This window comes from Octopus bimaculoides, chromosome 5 (assembly GCF_001194135.2).
Source record: "Octopus bimaculoides isolate UCB-OBI-ISO-001 chromosome 5, ASM119413v2, whole genome shotgun sequence".
Lineage (NCBI taxonomy): Eukaryota > Metazoa > Mollusca > Cephalopoda > Octopoda > Octopodidae > Octopus > Octopus bimaculoides.
Genome location: NC_068985.1, coordinates 16,471,382 through 16,484,941, shown reverse-complemented (window position 1 = coordinate 16,484,941; position 13,560 = coordinate 16,471,382). Strand labels below are relative to the sequence as shown.

The 13,560-nt window shown below is 36.2% G+C and overlaps 1 protein-coding gene and 1 long non-coding RNA gene across 2 annotated transcripts in view; one reads left to right on the top strand and one right to left on the bottom strand.

Moving 5' to 3' along the window:
- LOC106877006 (uncharacterized) overlaps positions 1–11,754 on the bottom strand; it is a 19,616-nt gene extending 7,862 nt beyond the window's left edge. The window contains exon 1 of the long non-coding RNA XR_001410316.2: positions 11,566–11,754. This is a non-coding gene — a long non-coding RNA (uncharacterized LOC106877006). The remainder of the gene's footprint in view (positions 1–11,565) is intronic.
- LOC106877004 (uncharacterized) overlaps positions 7,387–13,560 on the top strand; it is a 32,882-nt gene continuing 26,708 nt past the window's right edge. Inside the window, exon 1 of the mRNA XM_014925785.2 lies at positions 7,387–7,607. Within this exon, the coding sequence (XP_014781271.1) occupies positions 7,547–7,607 (61 nt within the window). The 5' untranslated portion in view covers positions 7,387–7,546. The remainder of the gene's footprint in view (positions 7,608–13,560) is intronic.

The window sequence follows — 13,560 nt, the reverse complement described above, 5'->3', positions numbered from 1 at the left end:
TTCATAGTTCTGTCGTGTTTCCTTTTCCTGTCGTGTGATAAACTTTGTGTTTGTATGAGCGTGTATTTATCTATATGATAATACAAGATACTGTGGGATTTGCACTGTCCCCAGTTTCATAAAAACAGCGCATTTAGTACCATGTCCCTTCCGTCACTCGACGTAGCAGACCTCATTCGACGTATCGTCTCATCCTTGACCAAGGAGGTTGCTATATCTTTGTGGCAGTTTCCTCCTACAACCACCTTTTTAAAATATGTTACTTGTTTCAGTCATTAGACTGCAGCCATGCTAGGGTACCACCTGGAAGAACTTTTGGTCGAATGAATCAATCCCAGTACTTATTTTTTTAAAAGCCTCTTATTCTATTGGTTTCTTTTGCCGAACCGCTAATTTACGGGGACGTAAACACATCAACACCGGTTGTCAAGCGGTGGTGAGGGACGAATACAAATACACACACACACGCACGCACGCACACACACACACACACGCACACACACACAACGAGTTTCTTTCAGTTTCCGCCTACCAAATTCACTCACAAGGCTTTGGTCGACTTCTTGTTTGTGAGCCTAGTACTTATTCTATTGGACTATTTTGCCGAACCGCTAGGTCACGGAGACATAAACACACCGATATCGGTTGTCAAGCGATGGTGGGAGGACAAACACAGACACACAAATACTTATATATGTGTGTATACGACCGGCTTCTTTCGCTTTCCGTCTACCAAATCTACTCACAAGGCTTTGGTCGGCCCGAGGCTTTAGTAAAGGACACTTGCCCAAGGTTCTACGCAGTGGGACTGAACCCGGAACCATGTGGTTGGGAAGGCAGCTTCTTACAACACAACCACGCCTGCGCCATGTTTGCAAAACTTTCAAAAGAATTGTCTGACAGTAATAAGCAAACAAACAAACAAACAGTAAGAAATAACTAAGACGAAGAAATTAAAACGAGAAAATGATAGTAATAATAACAATGGTTTCAAATTTTGCCACAAGGGCAGCAGTTTTGGGGAAAAGGACTAGTCGATTACATCAACCCCAATGTTCAACTGGCACTTATTTCATCGACTTCGGAAGGATGAAAGGCAAAGTCGACCTCGGCGGAATTTGAACTCAGAACGTAAAGACGGACGAAATACCGCTAAGCATTTCGCCCGGCGTGCTAACGATTCTGCCAGCTCGTCACCTTAATGATAATAATAATCCTTTCCACCATAGGTACAAGGCCTGAAATTTTTGGGGAGCGAGCTAGTCGATTAGATCGACCCCACTACACAACTGGTACTTAATTTATCGACCCCAAAAGGACGAAAGACAAAGTCGACCTCGGCGAAATTTGAACTCAGAACGTAAAGACAAACGAAATCCTGCTAAGCATTTCGCCCGGCATGTTAACGATTCTGCCAGCTCGCTGCCTTAATGATGATGATGATGATGATGATAATGATGATAATAATAATAATAATAATAATAATAATAATAATAATAATGATGATAGTGTGCCAAAATGGAGAGCTGTACTAACATCAGGCCAAGATAAGCTCGGTGGAGTCAACTTAAGTAGGGGAATATTCGAAGGTGATAAACTCTCACCACTGCTATTCGTGTTTGCCCTATCCTTCTTACATTGACCCTGAGCAAGGTTAAACCATGCTACGAATTTAGCAGTGAGGAGAAAATAAACCACCTCTTGTTTATGGACGACCTGAAATTATTTGCCAAAAGTGAGAAAGCTTTAGATTCACTGGTACAGACTGTTCGAGCTGTGAATGGTGATATTGGTATGGAGTTTGGAATAGATAAATGTGCGATGCTAGCGATAAAGAGAGGGGAAAATATATTCCAAGTCAGAAGGGATTAAAGGGAATGAGGGTGACCGTTACAAGTATTTAGGTGTATTGGAGGCAGATAACACTCTCTGCCAAGAAATGAAAGAAGTGATAACCGAATATCTCAGGATAGTAAAAAAAGTGCTAAGCTCAAAACTAAATGGAAAGAAAAACATCTCTGCAGTAAACACATGGGTGGTCTCTCTAATAAGATATTCTGATAATTTCCTGAACTGGACTAAAGAAGAATTAAGAAATATAGATTGTAAAACCAGGAAGACACAGTCCATGTATAGGTCGTTATAACTCATAGGCAGGGTCGATAAATTATGCCAGAAGTAGGTAGGAGAGGTCTGATATCAATAGAAAACTGTGTAGAGATGGCAAAGCAAAACATACAAGAGTATGTTCGAAGCAATCAAAAAAGACCGATTTCAGCTGTGAGAGGAGAGGAGGCAGAAGCCGCGGAGACAGCAACGGAATACAAGAAAAGAAAGCAGGAGAGAGAAAGAAACATCTGGGGAAAAGAACTACACGGCCAGCATGCTAGACAAACGCAGGTTATGGCTGAAGAAGGGAGCCGTAAGAAACATACAGATTCATAATGGCTGCTCAAAGCCAGTCGTTGTGGACGAATATCATTAAGGCCATAATAGACAAATCTGCGGAAAGTGCGAAGTGCAGAGTATGTAACGAGAAACAGTAATTTGTCATGCACATAATAAGTCTCTGTAGTCCTTTGTTGGGTATTAATGCACAGTGTGATCGCGAAATAAATGCCAGAGGACCAGATATTATGGTTCATGGCAAGGGAAAAAAGAATGCACCATCATAAATATGCCTACATCTACAGACATGAATCTATCATCAAAGAACAAGAAAAATAGAAAAAGACCAGAATTTGGCTAAGGAAATATGACGACTGTGGAGGGTTTCTACAAAAGTAATCATCAGTTGCTGTAGGTGCCCTTGGGCACCGTCAGCAATAGACTTAACAACTGCCTTATTGAGATTGGTATAACTACAAGAATTGCGTTGATTTGGAAATGTGCTCTTTTTGAAATAGCAAAGATTGTAAGAAGGGTTCACGAAATCTAAAGAAAGTGGTTGTGACCCGGCATCAAGGACATTGATTCCGAATGTAAGGTATTCATGCACACCATGAATAATAATTATGATAATAGTTTATATTTTGCTCTCGGGGGTCATTCTTACGCATAAAAGACACTTTACAAAGTGGATACTTAAAATGTGTTGGTACGTGCAAGATGTTATATCAACGAGGGTGAGTCAAAGACATTGCACAATATATATATATATATATATATATATATATATATATATATATATATAACGTCATGTAAAAATTATTAATTACACAAATAATGACATAATAATTAGATGATTATATAAAACATTGATATAATTAAAGAAAGGACGATTCAAAGTAACAAGAAAACAGCAGCCCATCCCTACATGGGTGAAAAGCTGCCACTCCTGTATGGTCAGAGCACCCGCTGCTCTGACCTTCTTTCACCCCTTGTGGCACATCCAAAAGTATTACTGAGCGTTCTTTGGGTAAGCCGTACTGTGAAGGAACTTACACCTTCTGGGGTATGTTCGCTCAAACGCAGGGAGACCATCGATGTGGTCTTTACTAAAAGGCTGTCTTCTCGTGGTATTGGTCACCTATCTCGTGTCCAATAAACATATTAACTAAATTGTTTTCTCAAGGTTTAACACTAAATTACATAGGTCGGTGTTTTCCTTTCAAGTTATTGTCAAGTTGAATTATTCCTTTTCTTACATCGTGCACACCTTATTGGTCTTCTTGATTTTTTTCGTCAGTGTTTTTTTTTCCGGACATCCTTGACAACTGGTCACCTGTCTTCAGTTTAGTTCATCCCTATTGTCAAAAAATGATCGGATGGAAGGTTTTGATTTCTTAGTCCTCGACTCCCTGGCCGCTGGCATCATGAACGGCTTCCAGTTCATCGGCTCTTAAGAGTGATTACTAGGCGATCTCTTGCACCATTTCCAGAGCTGCAACCGCTGATGCTTTGTGACAGCAACTCATGCGACCTGTTGTTATTGCGGTCTCTATTTTTTCTTCATCTGTATTTCGACTTCCCCCAGGCAAATAATCCTCGTATAGTCCTTTCTTCCACACGCATAGCAACACTGTATCATCCGTTTCTGCCTTGCATAATCAGTTTCATCACTTTTCTGTCTGCATTCACGACGGAGCACAAATCGGGGATGGTTCTGTGATATTAGACATGCATGTCGATGCAGATCCCACCTGACCATTCATCCTTCCTCGCTTACCTCGGTACTCTCCACTTGCCCGTACTGTGCCTCAAAAGTGACGACAAGTCAAGGATGAACGTCATCGCCAATAATCTTTACGGTGATCCATTTGTTACGCTGCCCCAAGTACTAGAATACGAGCCTCTTCTCTAGGCAGATGTGTCACGCATCAGTACGGCTTGCCTTTTTCGCCTTGTCCTCTATGAATATTGTTCATACAATTCCATGGACTGTATTCCGGCCGATGAAAAATATATTGTACCGTACACCGGTACATCTGCAATTGCATTTTCAAGGACATAAAAAGGCTCCTTGGCTTTTGACGTACAGAAACTACGTAATGTTTTTATTCCTTCGTCCTTTGATAAGGGACTGAGGTAGGGTGTATCTTCTTTTGCAACATAGCTCGGCAAAGTATATTTCTCTCTGCTTTGGAATTCATATCTAAAGTTTGCTTATTGGAGGTTTTCTCATTCGTTCTTTTTCGTCTGGAGATGTGCATAGTTGTTGTTATCATTAAATATGTTTTAAAAAAATTTTCAAAGTAGTTTTTTCTTTTTTGATGCCACGAGAATTAATAAACTTTCGAGAGAACGTGAGGTAATTCCTTTTTTGAATAGTATAACTCGAAGCTCACTCATAAAGCTATTAACAATAGCATGTAAATATTGAGTTAAAAAACCCTTTTGGGTAGAAAAAGTCGAGAGCTATCCGTAGGACTCGAATCCTCATTTTCTGTAAACATGACAGGCGTTTTACCATTGGACCAAAGCAATCCTTCGAATTTATCTATTTTAGAAATTTTATTCTTACAAGCGAGATAAAGACATTCGAAGGTTTGTATTGGTGCAATGCAAACGCCTGTCATGTCTATAGGAGATATGGCTTCGAGTCCCACGGGCAGCTGCCGACTTTTTCTGTCCAAAAGGGTTTTGTCTGCCCAATATTCACATGCAATTGCTTTGCGTTTTATATATGCTTCGAGATCAAGTTCTAAAAAGTAACATTTTTTTTCGGTTCACTGTTGATAAAAGCATGAAAAAAGACAAAATTGGGAAAATGAAACAAGAAGTAACTTTCTACTTCTTTGCATAGACAGGTGTGCTTAAAAAAAAAAAAAAATCCGCGTAGTTTCAAATGGTAAAAAAATCTCAAACAGAGCAAAGCAAAAATATTTGCTAATAGCTGTGTTTAAAAAATAACAAAGTAAAAAAGCTGAACAATGACTCCAAGAGTTGCAGATATTGAACGTTAGTGTCAATTGAGTACTTTCGGAGTAGACTGTTTTCTCAAATAAGATAGGTTTTTTTTTTATACATGTAATATAGGGAACTGAAAAACTTCAATCAACTGAAATAGTTACGTAATTAGCAAGGAAAAATTCTCTCGAGAATTAGAAGTCTCTTGAAAAAAAAAAAAAAAAGAGAAGATAATATTAATAAGATGAGCTTATTTAAACTTTTGGAAAATAAAGATGATGTAGATTGGAGTGGATCTCGTCTTTAATACCAACTGGTGAACGCAACAGGCATATTTCAGTTTTATTGAACCTTCTCAGCGAAGTATATTCTACCTAGCTATCAAGACTACTACAATGCTATAACACAGCCAGGCTGAAATAGTATTCCAGGAGTGAATAAAAATTTCTCATACTTGAGGAGGTGGGCCCCTTAGATACTAACATGGGCTCCCCATCGGGCAAGCTGGCCAGTTCGTCACTGTATATTTATATATATATTGTGTGCATTCAAAGCAATGATTAATAATATTACGAAATGCTTTTGAATCTCTTTAACAACTCACAATAATGACTTTTATTACTTTTATTCCTACCTCAGTTCATCTAATTGTATATATCTATCGTTACTTTTCATAAAAAGCCTTTACTTTTTTTGATTTACCATGTGCATTTTCGCTTATTTTTCTTCTTACTTTCCCCCTATATATATATATATATATATTTAAAATAACGTCGACCACTAACGTGGACAATTAATGCGCTAGAAATAGATCACATTTTGTGTCTATTAAGACCTAAAAAGTTCTCAACATGAAATATAGCAGCATACCAAAAACGTGAGCGGGCAAGACATTTAAAATCACCTAAAAAAATCATTATTAAACAGGAACCAGGTTTCGGATTTAACAAATTCTTACCATTTGTCTATTCCTCTATATATAAAGACGTTGAGGGATTTCAAGGAGACTGATTGTATTAACTATATAACCAAAGTAAAGCACATCAAGAAAGCGGTCTGCATGCTAAATACGCATACGATGCTCATAGAAGTAACGTGTTGATAATCAGCTTCCGTAATTATTATTTCTCAGGTCTACAACTTTTGAGTATGTAATGTAATTTATCACAAGATTAGGAGTTGAAATTTGTTAGACATTCATAGCCTTTAAGGTTAGCTTTGTTAGCATTATTCTTCAATTCACCCTCAACACAGGCGTTAGAAATAACAGCCATATATCAGTTAAAGCATACTGTTTTAAAAGAGATAAATCAAATACACAATTCCAGAAAAAATAAAAATAAATGAAAAATGAGTATGAGAGATTCAGACAGAACATCTTTATATAAAAAGGTCTGTTGGACGAGGGCTGATCTCAAGTTTAAGTAACAACAATAACTACTACTACTATTACTAAAATTGTTTCAAACATGTTTGTCGATGCACCCTGCAAAGGGACATTTTATAATTTTGAAAATCTATTTTTTTATATATTATCAGCGCATGTATTATACTCTACACATGCAATACTATCGTGGCTATTTTAGGTACTTCTAGATTAATTGCCCTCGAAAGTGTTTTATAATTTTTCTTCAAACCATTCCTTTTTTTTAATACTTAGAATCAACAAATAGGAGTCAGTTAAGTATACACTAGTGCGAATGTCTGTAGAAATTGAACCGTTTCTTGTTGGCATAGGAGTGGACAAGTATAAATACTAAAAGCAGCTATCATCTCGCTATGTTCGTTTTAATAATAAGAATAATAACGAGCTTATTGCATACAGTTACTCGAAGCTTGATCTTTTGAACACGGGTTGGACTACTAAGCTTATACACGCCTAACATCAAGCTCTCAAGTTCTTTAGTTATCTGTTCCAAAAAGGCAAACCGTATCCCCCTACCTCTTCATATATATAGTTGTGACGTTAGTAAATTATATTTTTATCCCCCCACTTTCTCTCACTCTCGCTTTATTTTTCTCTTTCTTTCTCTCACTCTCGCTTTATTTTTCTCTTTCTTTCTCTCACTCCCTCCTCGCCTCTCAGCCTTTCTTAGACTTGTTAGTGTTACTAATAATTTTTTTTTATACTTCGGAGCGCTAATATCTCTTTTCGTTAAAACGAGTTTATTTTCGTTTGACTTGTAGTCCTTTCAACATGAAGTCTTTTCTGATTATCCCTGTCTCTATATTTCTGCTGACACTATGGATACAATTAGGTAAGTGCCTATTTACAATTTTGATTAACTTCTTTTTACATGTTTGCAGTACGGAAACTTTATGGAAAAACACGTATTAAATTTAGAAAGAATTTTATGTATTTTTTTCTATTTAACACTCTTTCGACCCAACTGAAATTTAACTGAAGCAAGGTATTTCTCAGTAAATTTTTAACTTGGTCGCATTAATTAGCTTAGTAAATAATCTGGTTTGAAGAATGCATTAAATCAAGTATTTGACTAAAAGAATATCATGTGATTAAATGAATATTTAAATGACAAATTTAACACACTACCAACAAATACCGAACTACTTTATCGCTCTTTCTAACTGCACACACGCTCGCACACACACTCACATGCACGCACGCACACGCACACACACACACACACAGTATCTAACCCATGATCGTTAGTTCGACAATATACATTGTTTCGACCTATGGTTCTCAAACTCATCTTTGAGTACTCTAGGTGACCGGACTATATATATATATATAAACACGCACACACACACATATATACACAGACCCCCCCCCACACACACTGTCTAACTTCTGGAATTATATATATATTATAATCCCTGAAATTAGATCAAATTTTCAACGACAGTTTTAAATCTTATTGGAACCATTTATGCCATCCATCTTAGCTGGACAATTCTGAGCAGATGAGTTATCTTGTTTGCCTCACCGTTTACCCCCTTTTCTAGGTTGGATAATAGGTACAGCATAAGATAAAGACACGCTGTCTGTCTTAACCTAATAAAACGCACCTGAGTATGCTCAAAACTTTGCGCACATATCTTAATATGCAATTGTGTATACGCACATAGTGAAAAAAAAATTTAAGTTGTTTAAGTTTGAAATGAAAGTGTATGAAAGTTTGTAACCATCATAGTTCATTTGATTTTATTTTACTCGTTTCATGTGTACTAATACCTTTCAATTGGAAAATGTTCAGAAATATTCTCAAAGTAACCTTGAGGTAAGATAAGCGTGGAAGAGAAAAAAAAGAAGACTGCATATACCTTATTCCAGAAGTATGCTAAGTTTATTTACCAGTCATAAGAAAGTACAAAGTACTTCATTTCTACTTTCGGAAAAATATCAACATTTTTATTCATTGTTGTCAAAATGGATATGCAATGTAATTATTTTATTAAAAATTTAAGGTATATCTATAGTTTTCCCTACGTTTTTCTTACAATAATTATATAAGTAAATATCCCACTTACGCTCTTGGTTAAAAAAACAATGTTAATAAAGAATGGGCTCTTTTTATAAATAATATGAAACAATTAAGTTTAATTCTATTAATGCATTCATTAGAGTTAGTTTTTTTTTAATTACTATTGTGAATTATTAGAACTCATTCCTTTTGTCAAAATTATGTCACACATCTGGAGCAGAAACTTTGACAACTAATGTTTTGGAACATTAACTAACCAAAGTACATGGCATTATTAACGTATGAAAACATTAGATAAAATTAACAGCAAATATATCGCTTGTTTTTCTTAAATACTGGACTTAAAGTATATAAGCAAAATTTATTTTAGTAAAGTATTTGCTGAGTGCAACAGTAAGAAATATGTAACTTTTCCCAGAGATTATATTCATGACCTTGTAACAAGGTTACAAAACGTGTACATCCATTCTATTTATTTTCAAAGACACCAAATGAACCTTAAATTGTAAATTTAGCTCTGGTTTCTTGGTGTGAAGTGGATAAGAGATAAGTCTCTCTTCGGATAGAATGTCAGTTTTATAATAATATTACATTCCCAGTTGATTTGGTGATTAAGTGGTGCTCTCTATAACTTATTTGGTACCTCAACACAGAACTTAATGAGAGAGCTTCTACATGACCAGTTGATCCTTTACAAGTGGCAGTTAAATCTCTCTTAAATGATATTGTAGCATCATAGAAAATGAGAAAACATTGGATATTGTGATTCTCGGTGCATTGTACTTGGGAAAGACACGATCATGATTGGAATGTCTTTGATCAGAGCTAAACAATAATTTGGTTGAAGATAGAATTAGTCTCCGATAAAACAGCTGGATGTATTGGAATGTAAGACATGAACTGTAAATCCAGTACCATATCTACTCGACTATTTTTCCCTCTACAATAAGAGAAGATGCCGTAAAGTTCTTATTCTTCTGACAAAAGGATATTGTATATATGTATAATATAAAATATCTATGTATTATGCTAAATTTATTTACAGAAACGACATAGATATAGCCGAATGGTGAAAAATTTGCTTGGCAATCGTGAGGTTCTTGGTGTGATTCCACTGTGAGGCATCTTGGGGCGAGTATCTTCAACAATAGCAACACGTCAAGGAATAGGGCAGAAACTATATGGAGGCCGGTCCGATGCACTGGCTTGTAAATAATTCAATAGGCTATTCTTATCACTCACTATGTTCAGTTCATACCGATTCTGCCTGAGAATGACGTCAGTGGTCTGTAGAATATCAATCCACTTTATTATTTAATGAGGAAAAGCGGCGAGCTAGCAGAATTGTTAGCACGCCGGGCGAAATGCTTAGCGGTATTTCGTCTGCTGCTACATTCTGAGTTCAAATTCCGCCGAGGTCGACTTTGCCTTTTATCCTTTCAGGGTCGATAAATTACGTACTAATTACGTATTGGAGTCGATATAATCGACTAGCCCCCTTCCCCAAAATTTCAGGCCTTGGATTATGGATTATTATTCAATGAGGAGATAATTCAATTGATCAGACAGCTGCAATACTTGTTAGGCCGACACAAGAACCATCAAATACATCTGGAAGGAGTGCTTGTTCTGGTGTCCGAGTTAGCTACACCTGACCCTATTTTAGTTTTGCTCAATAAGGCTTGATATAACGAGAAAGGATTGTTCGAATATGAAAGTAAACTGCTCTAGTATCGGTATCCATGATAAACACACAGGGTTTGTTTCGCTTTCAAGAAAACTGAAAGTGACATGAACCCCCATCCCTTAATAAGAGAACATCTTTAATGCTGGGAAAGTTGTTGATAATAATCAAAAGCTTCCAGCCATGAAGACTTCATTGACCCAGAACACTACAATGTATCAAATTAACCCAGAACACTACAATGTATCAAATCAACCCAGAACACTACAATGTATCAAATTAACCCATAACACTACAATGTATTATCTATGTTGCAACACCTCTATAGGATTAACAAATGCATATCAGTGTACAGTATGGTTCTTAAATGACTTTTTGACGCAAGAAAGGTATATCTCGAACAGTAGATTTAACGATCGCTCATTTTCATTCGCTTGGCTATCTATGATTCATATCTCTTGTCATTTAAAGCTGACCTGCATCTATCCATCAATAATAACTAGAGCTAGCAGGGAATGTGCTAATGCTGCAGGTATTTGGAGGCCAGTTTTATGTCAAAAGTTGCCGTTTATTAAATCTATCCATGGGTATATGAACAATGAAGTCTTTGACACAGATAGAATATAAAGTGTCACTGGTCATAAAATGGATACCAGAACGCAGTGTATCAACATATTACAATGAGCAGACCATGACAGCGGTGGATTTACTAAAGCAATAAATAGCTTCATAAACTGTCTGTCGGTTACACAGACACGAGAGAGAGAGAGAGAGAGAGAGCTCTATCTCTATCTCTCACTATATGTAGATATATTTTTTCAATCGATCTCTGTTTTACTAGTCTTGTCCGTAAATGCAAGTCCAGTGAGTCAGTGGCTGTTCCAGCGTATCTCCCTAGCTATCTTCCGGGGCAACGCCTTTTCCATTTTGTCTGCCTGGACCACGAGACGGTCTGACTTACAGGAAAGTGTATAAAAAGAATTCATAACTTTCAAAGAAAAAATAAAACAAGATTTATTGTTTGGTAAACAACATTCACTGTAAATAACTTTCTAAGATAAACTAAAAAAAAATATTACTCACTAGTTGTAGATTTTAGATTTTAAACACACGCCCTGGAGAGAATTTTTGTCACTTCATTTTTGTGATAACCTTGCGAGATCAAAGTTTTTTCAACCCATTATATAACAAAATGCGCGAATCTCTACCGCGTTATGCCTATCGTCGCTTTCCACTCAATCTGCAAAACAATTACAATGCACGCACGCACACACACACACACTCTCTCTCTTTCTTTCTTTCTCTTTCTTTCTTTCTCTCTTTCTTTCTTTTTCTCTCTCTTTCTTTCTCCCTCTCTTTCTTTCTCTATCTCTTTCTTTCTCTCTCTCTTCTACACTTCTAGTTTGTCAACGGAAGCGGTTCATTACTCATTAATACAGTGAATTTTTTCGCATGTGTGTGTACATGCATATGTATATCTGTGCGTGTGTGTGTATAATTACTGCAGGGATTGTGTATAGTTTAGAAATGAGAAACCATGCTGACAGAGCTGTGTAAGTAGATAAGAAATAAGTTTGGATTGGAAGAAAAATTCCGTAAGTTAGTAGGTTATTTTCCAGTCAACGTTGAGCATAAGCATGGGGAAAATCTCACGTGGAAAAATTTTGATCCACCGACATTATCTTAAAAATTAGTTGATAAAACTCCCTCTGGGGGAGGATAATTAAAAATCACAAGAAAGAGAATTTGATTCATATAAAGATTGTAACAATTTAATTTCAAGGAAACAAAGAAAAAGAAAAAAGAGGGGGTGATTAAGCAGTTTCTTTAAATTGTGCTTAAATTTTCATGTGAATTTATGTTAATTTATGTGAATTATGTTAATTTGAAAAAAAAAAAAGAAAAAGAAATTAAATTGTACATGAAAAAGTACTTACTAGAAACAAAAAAAAAGATAAAACCAAGTAGTAGAAAAGAAAGATATTGATAGAGAGTAAAAGAAAGTCGTAGTGATAGAGTAAATGAGTAAATGAAAGACAGAATGGTAGGTAAAGAGACGGCTATTAACTACTCCCCCCCCTCTCGTTTACCGAAAATGGGTGAAAAAAAAAACAACACAGCAACAAACTGATAGAAAACTGACAGGCAATAAAAGAGAAATAGAAAAGGGCCTAAAGCTGACAGTGGGGCAAAAGGACAAAAGGTAAAAAGTAGGAAATTTTTTTTTATTTTTCATAGTAAAAAGTTTTTCTTGGTTTCTTTTGTAATTAATGACACCCAAATTAGCAGTGTTGTCCTGCCGCTGTCAGTTTTAAACGACACTAAATTTTATTTCTATGCTTATGAAACATATTTGTCTGTTGTATGTAGTTGATTACTGTAATATTATCCTAAGGTCTATACTTTTATATGTCAATGCACCTGTCTGCTGTCTACGTGCCTGTGCCCCCCCTCTCTCTCTCTATATATATATCTATATATGTGTGTATATATGTGTGCGTGTGTGTGTGTGTATTGAGAGAGAGAGAGAGGTCTCACCACCGCTTTACAACCGGTGTACGTCCCTGTAACAACGCTTTGGTAAAATAGTTTGATAGAATAATTATCAGACTCAAAAGAAAAAATACTGGGGTTGATTTATTCGACTAAGAGGTCTTCAAAGCAGTGCTGCATCATAGCTGCTGTCTGAAATACGTAAAAGACACTATATATATATATATATACATCTGTGTGTGTGTACGTTTATGTATGCAAAATTCCTGATATGAAACCGTGTGTTGAAACAAATATTGTTATATTTGGGGATGGTTTTTTTTTTGTTTTGTTTTTACCAAAATAACCAGACGTACTATACACTCGTTCTTCACTTCAGCTTCGTTATTATTCTTAACTTTAGTGTACTTTGTCTGAAATCTTTCGTGACACTCCTGTGACCTCTTCAGTGACTCTTAATTCCACTTGTCTCAGAATGGACTAAACAGACACGTGGGATGGTGAGTTGCTGAAGAGGTCACAGTACGTGTGACGAAAGATTAAAGACAAAGGACAGTAAAATAAGAATAATTATGAAGCTGAAGT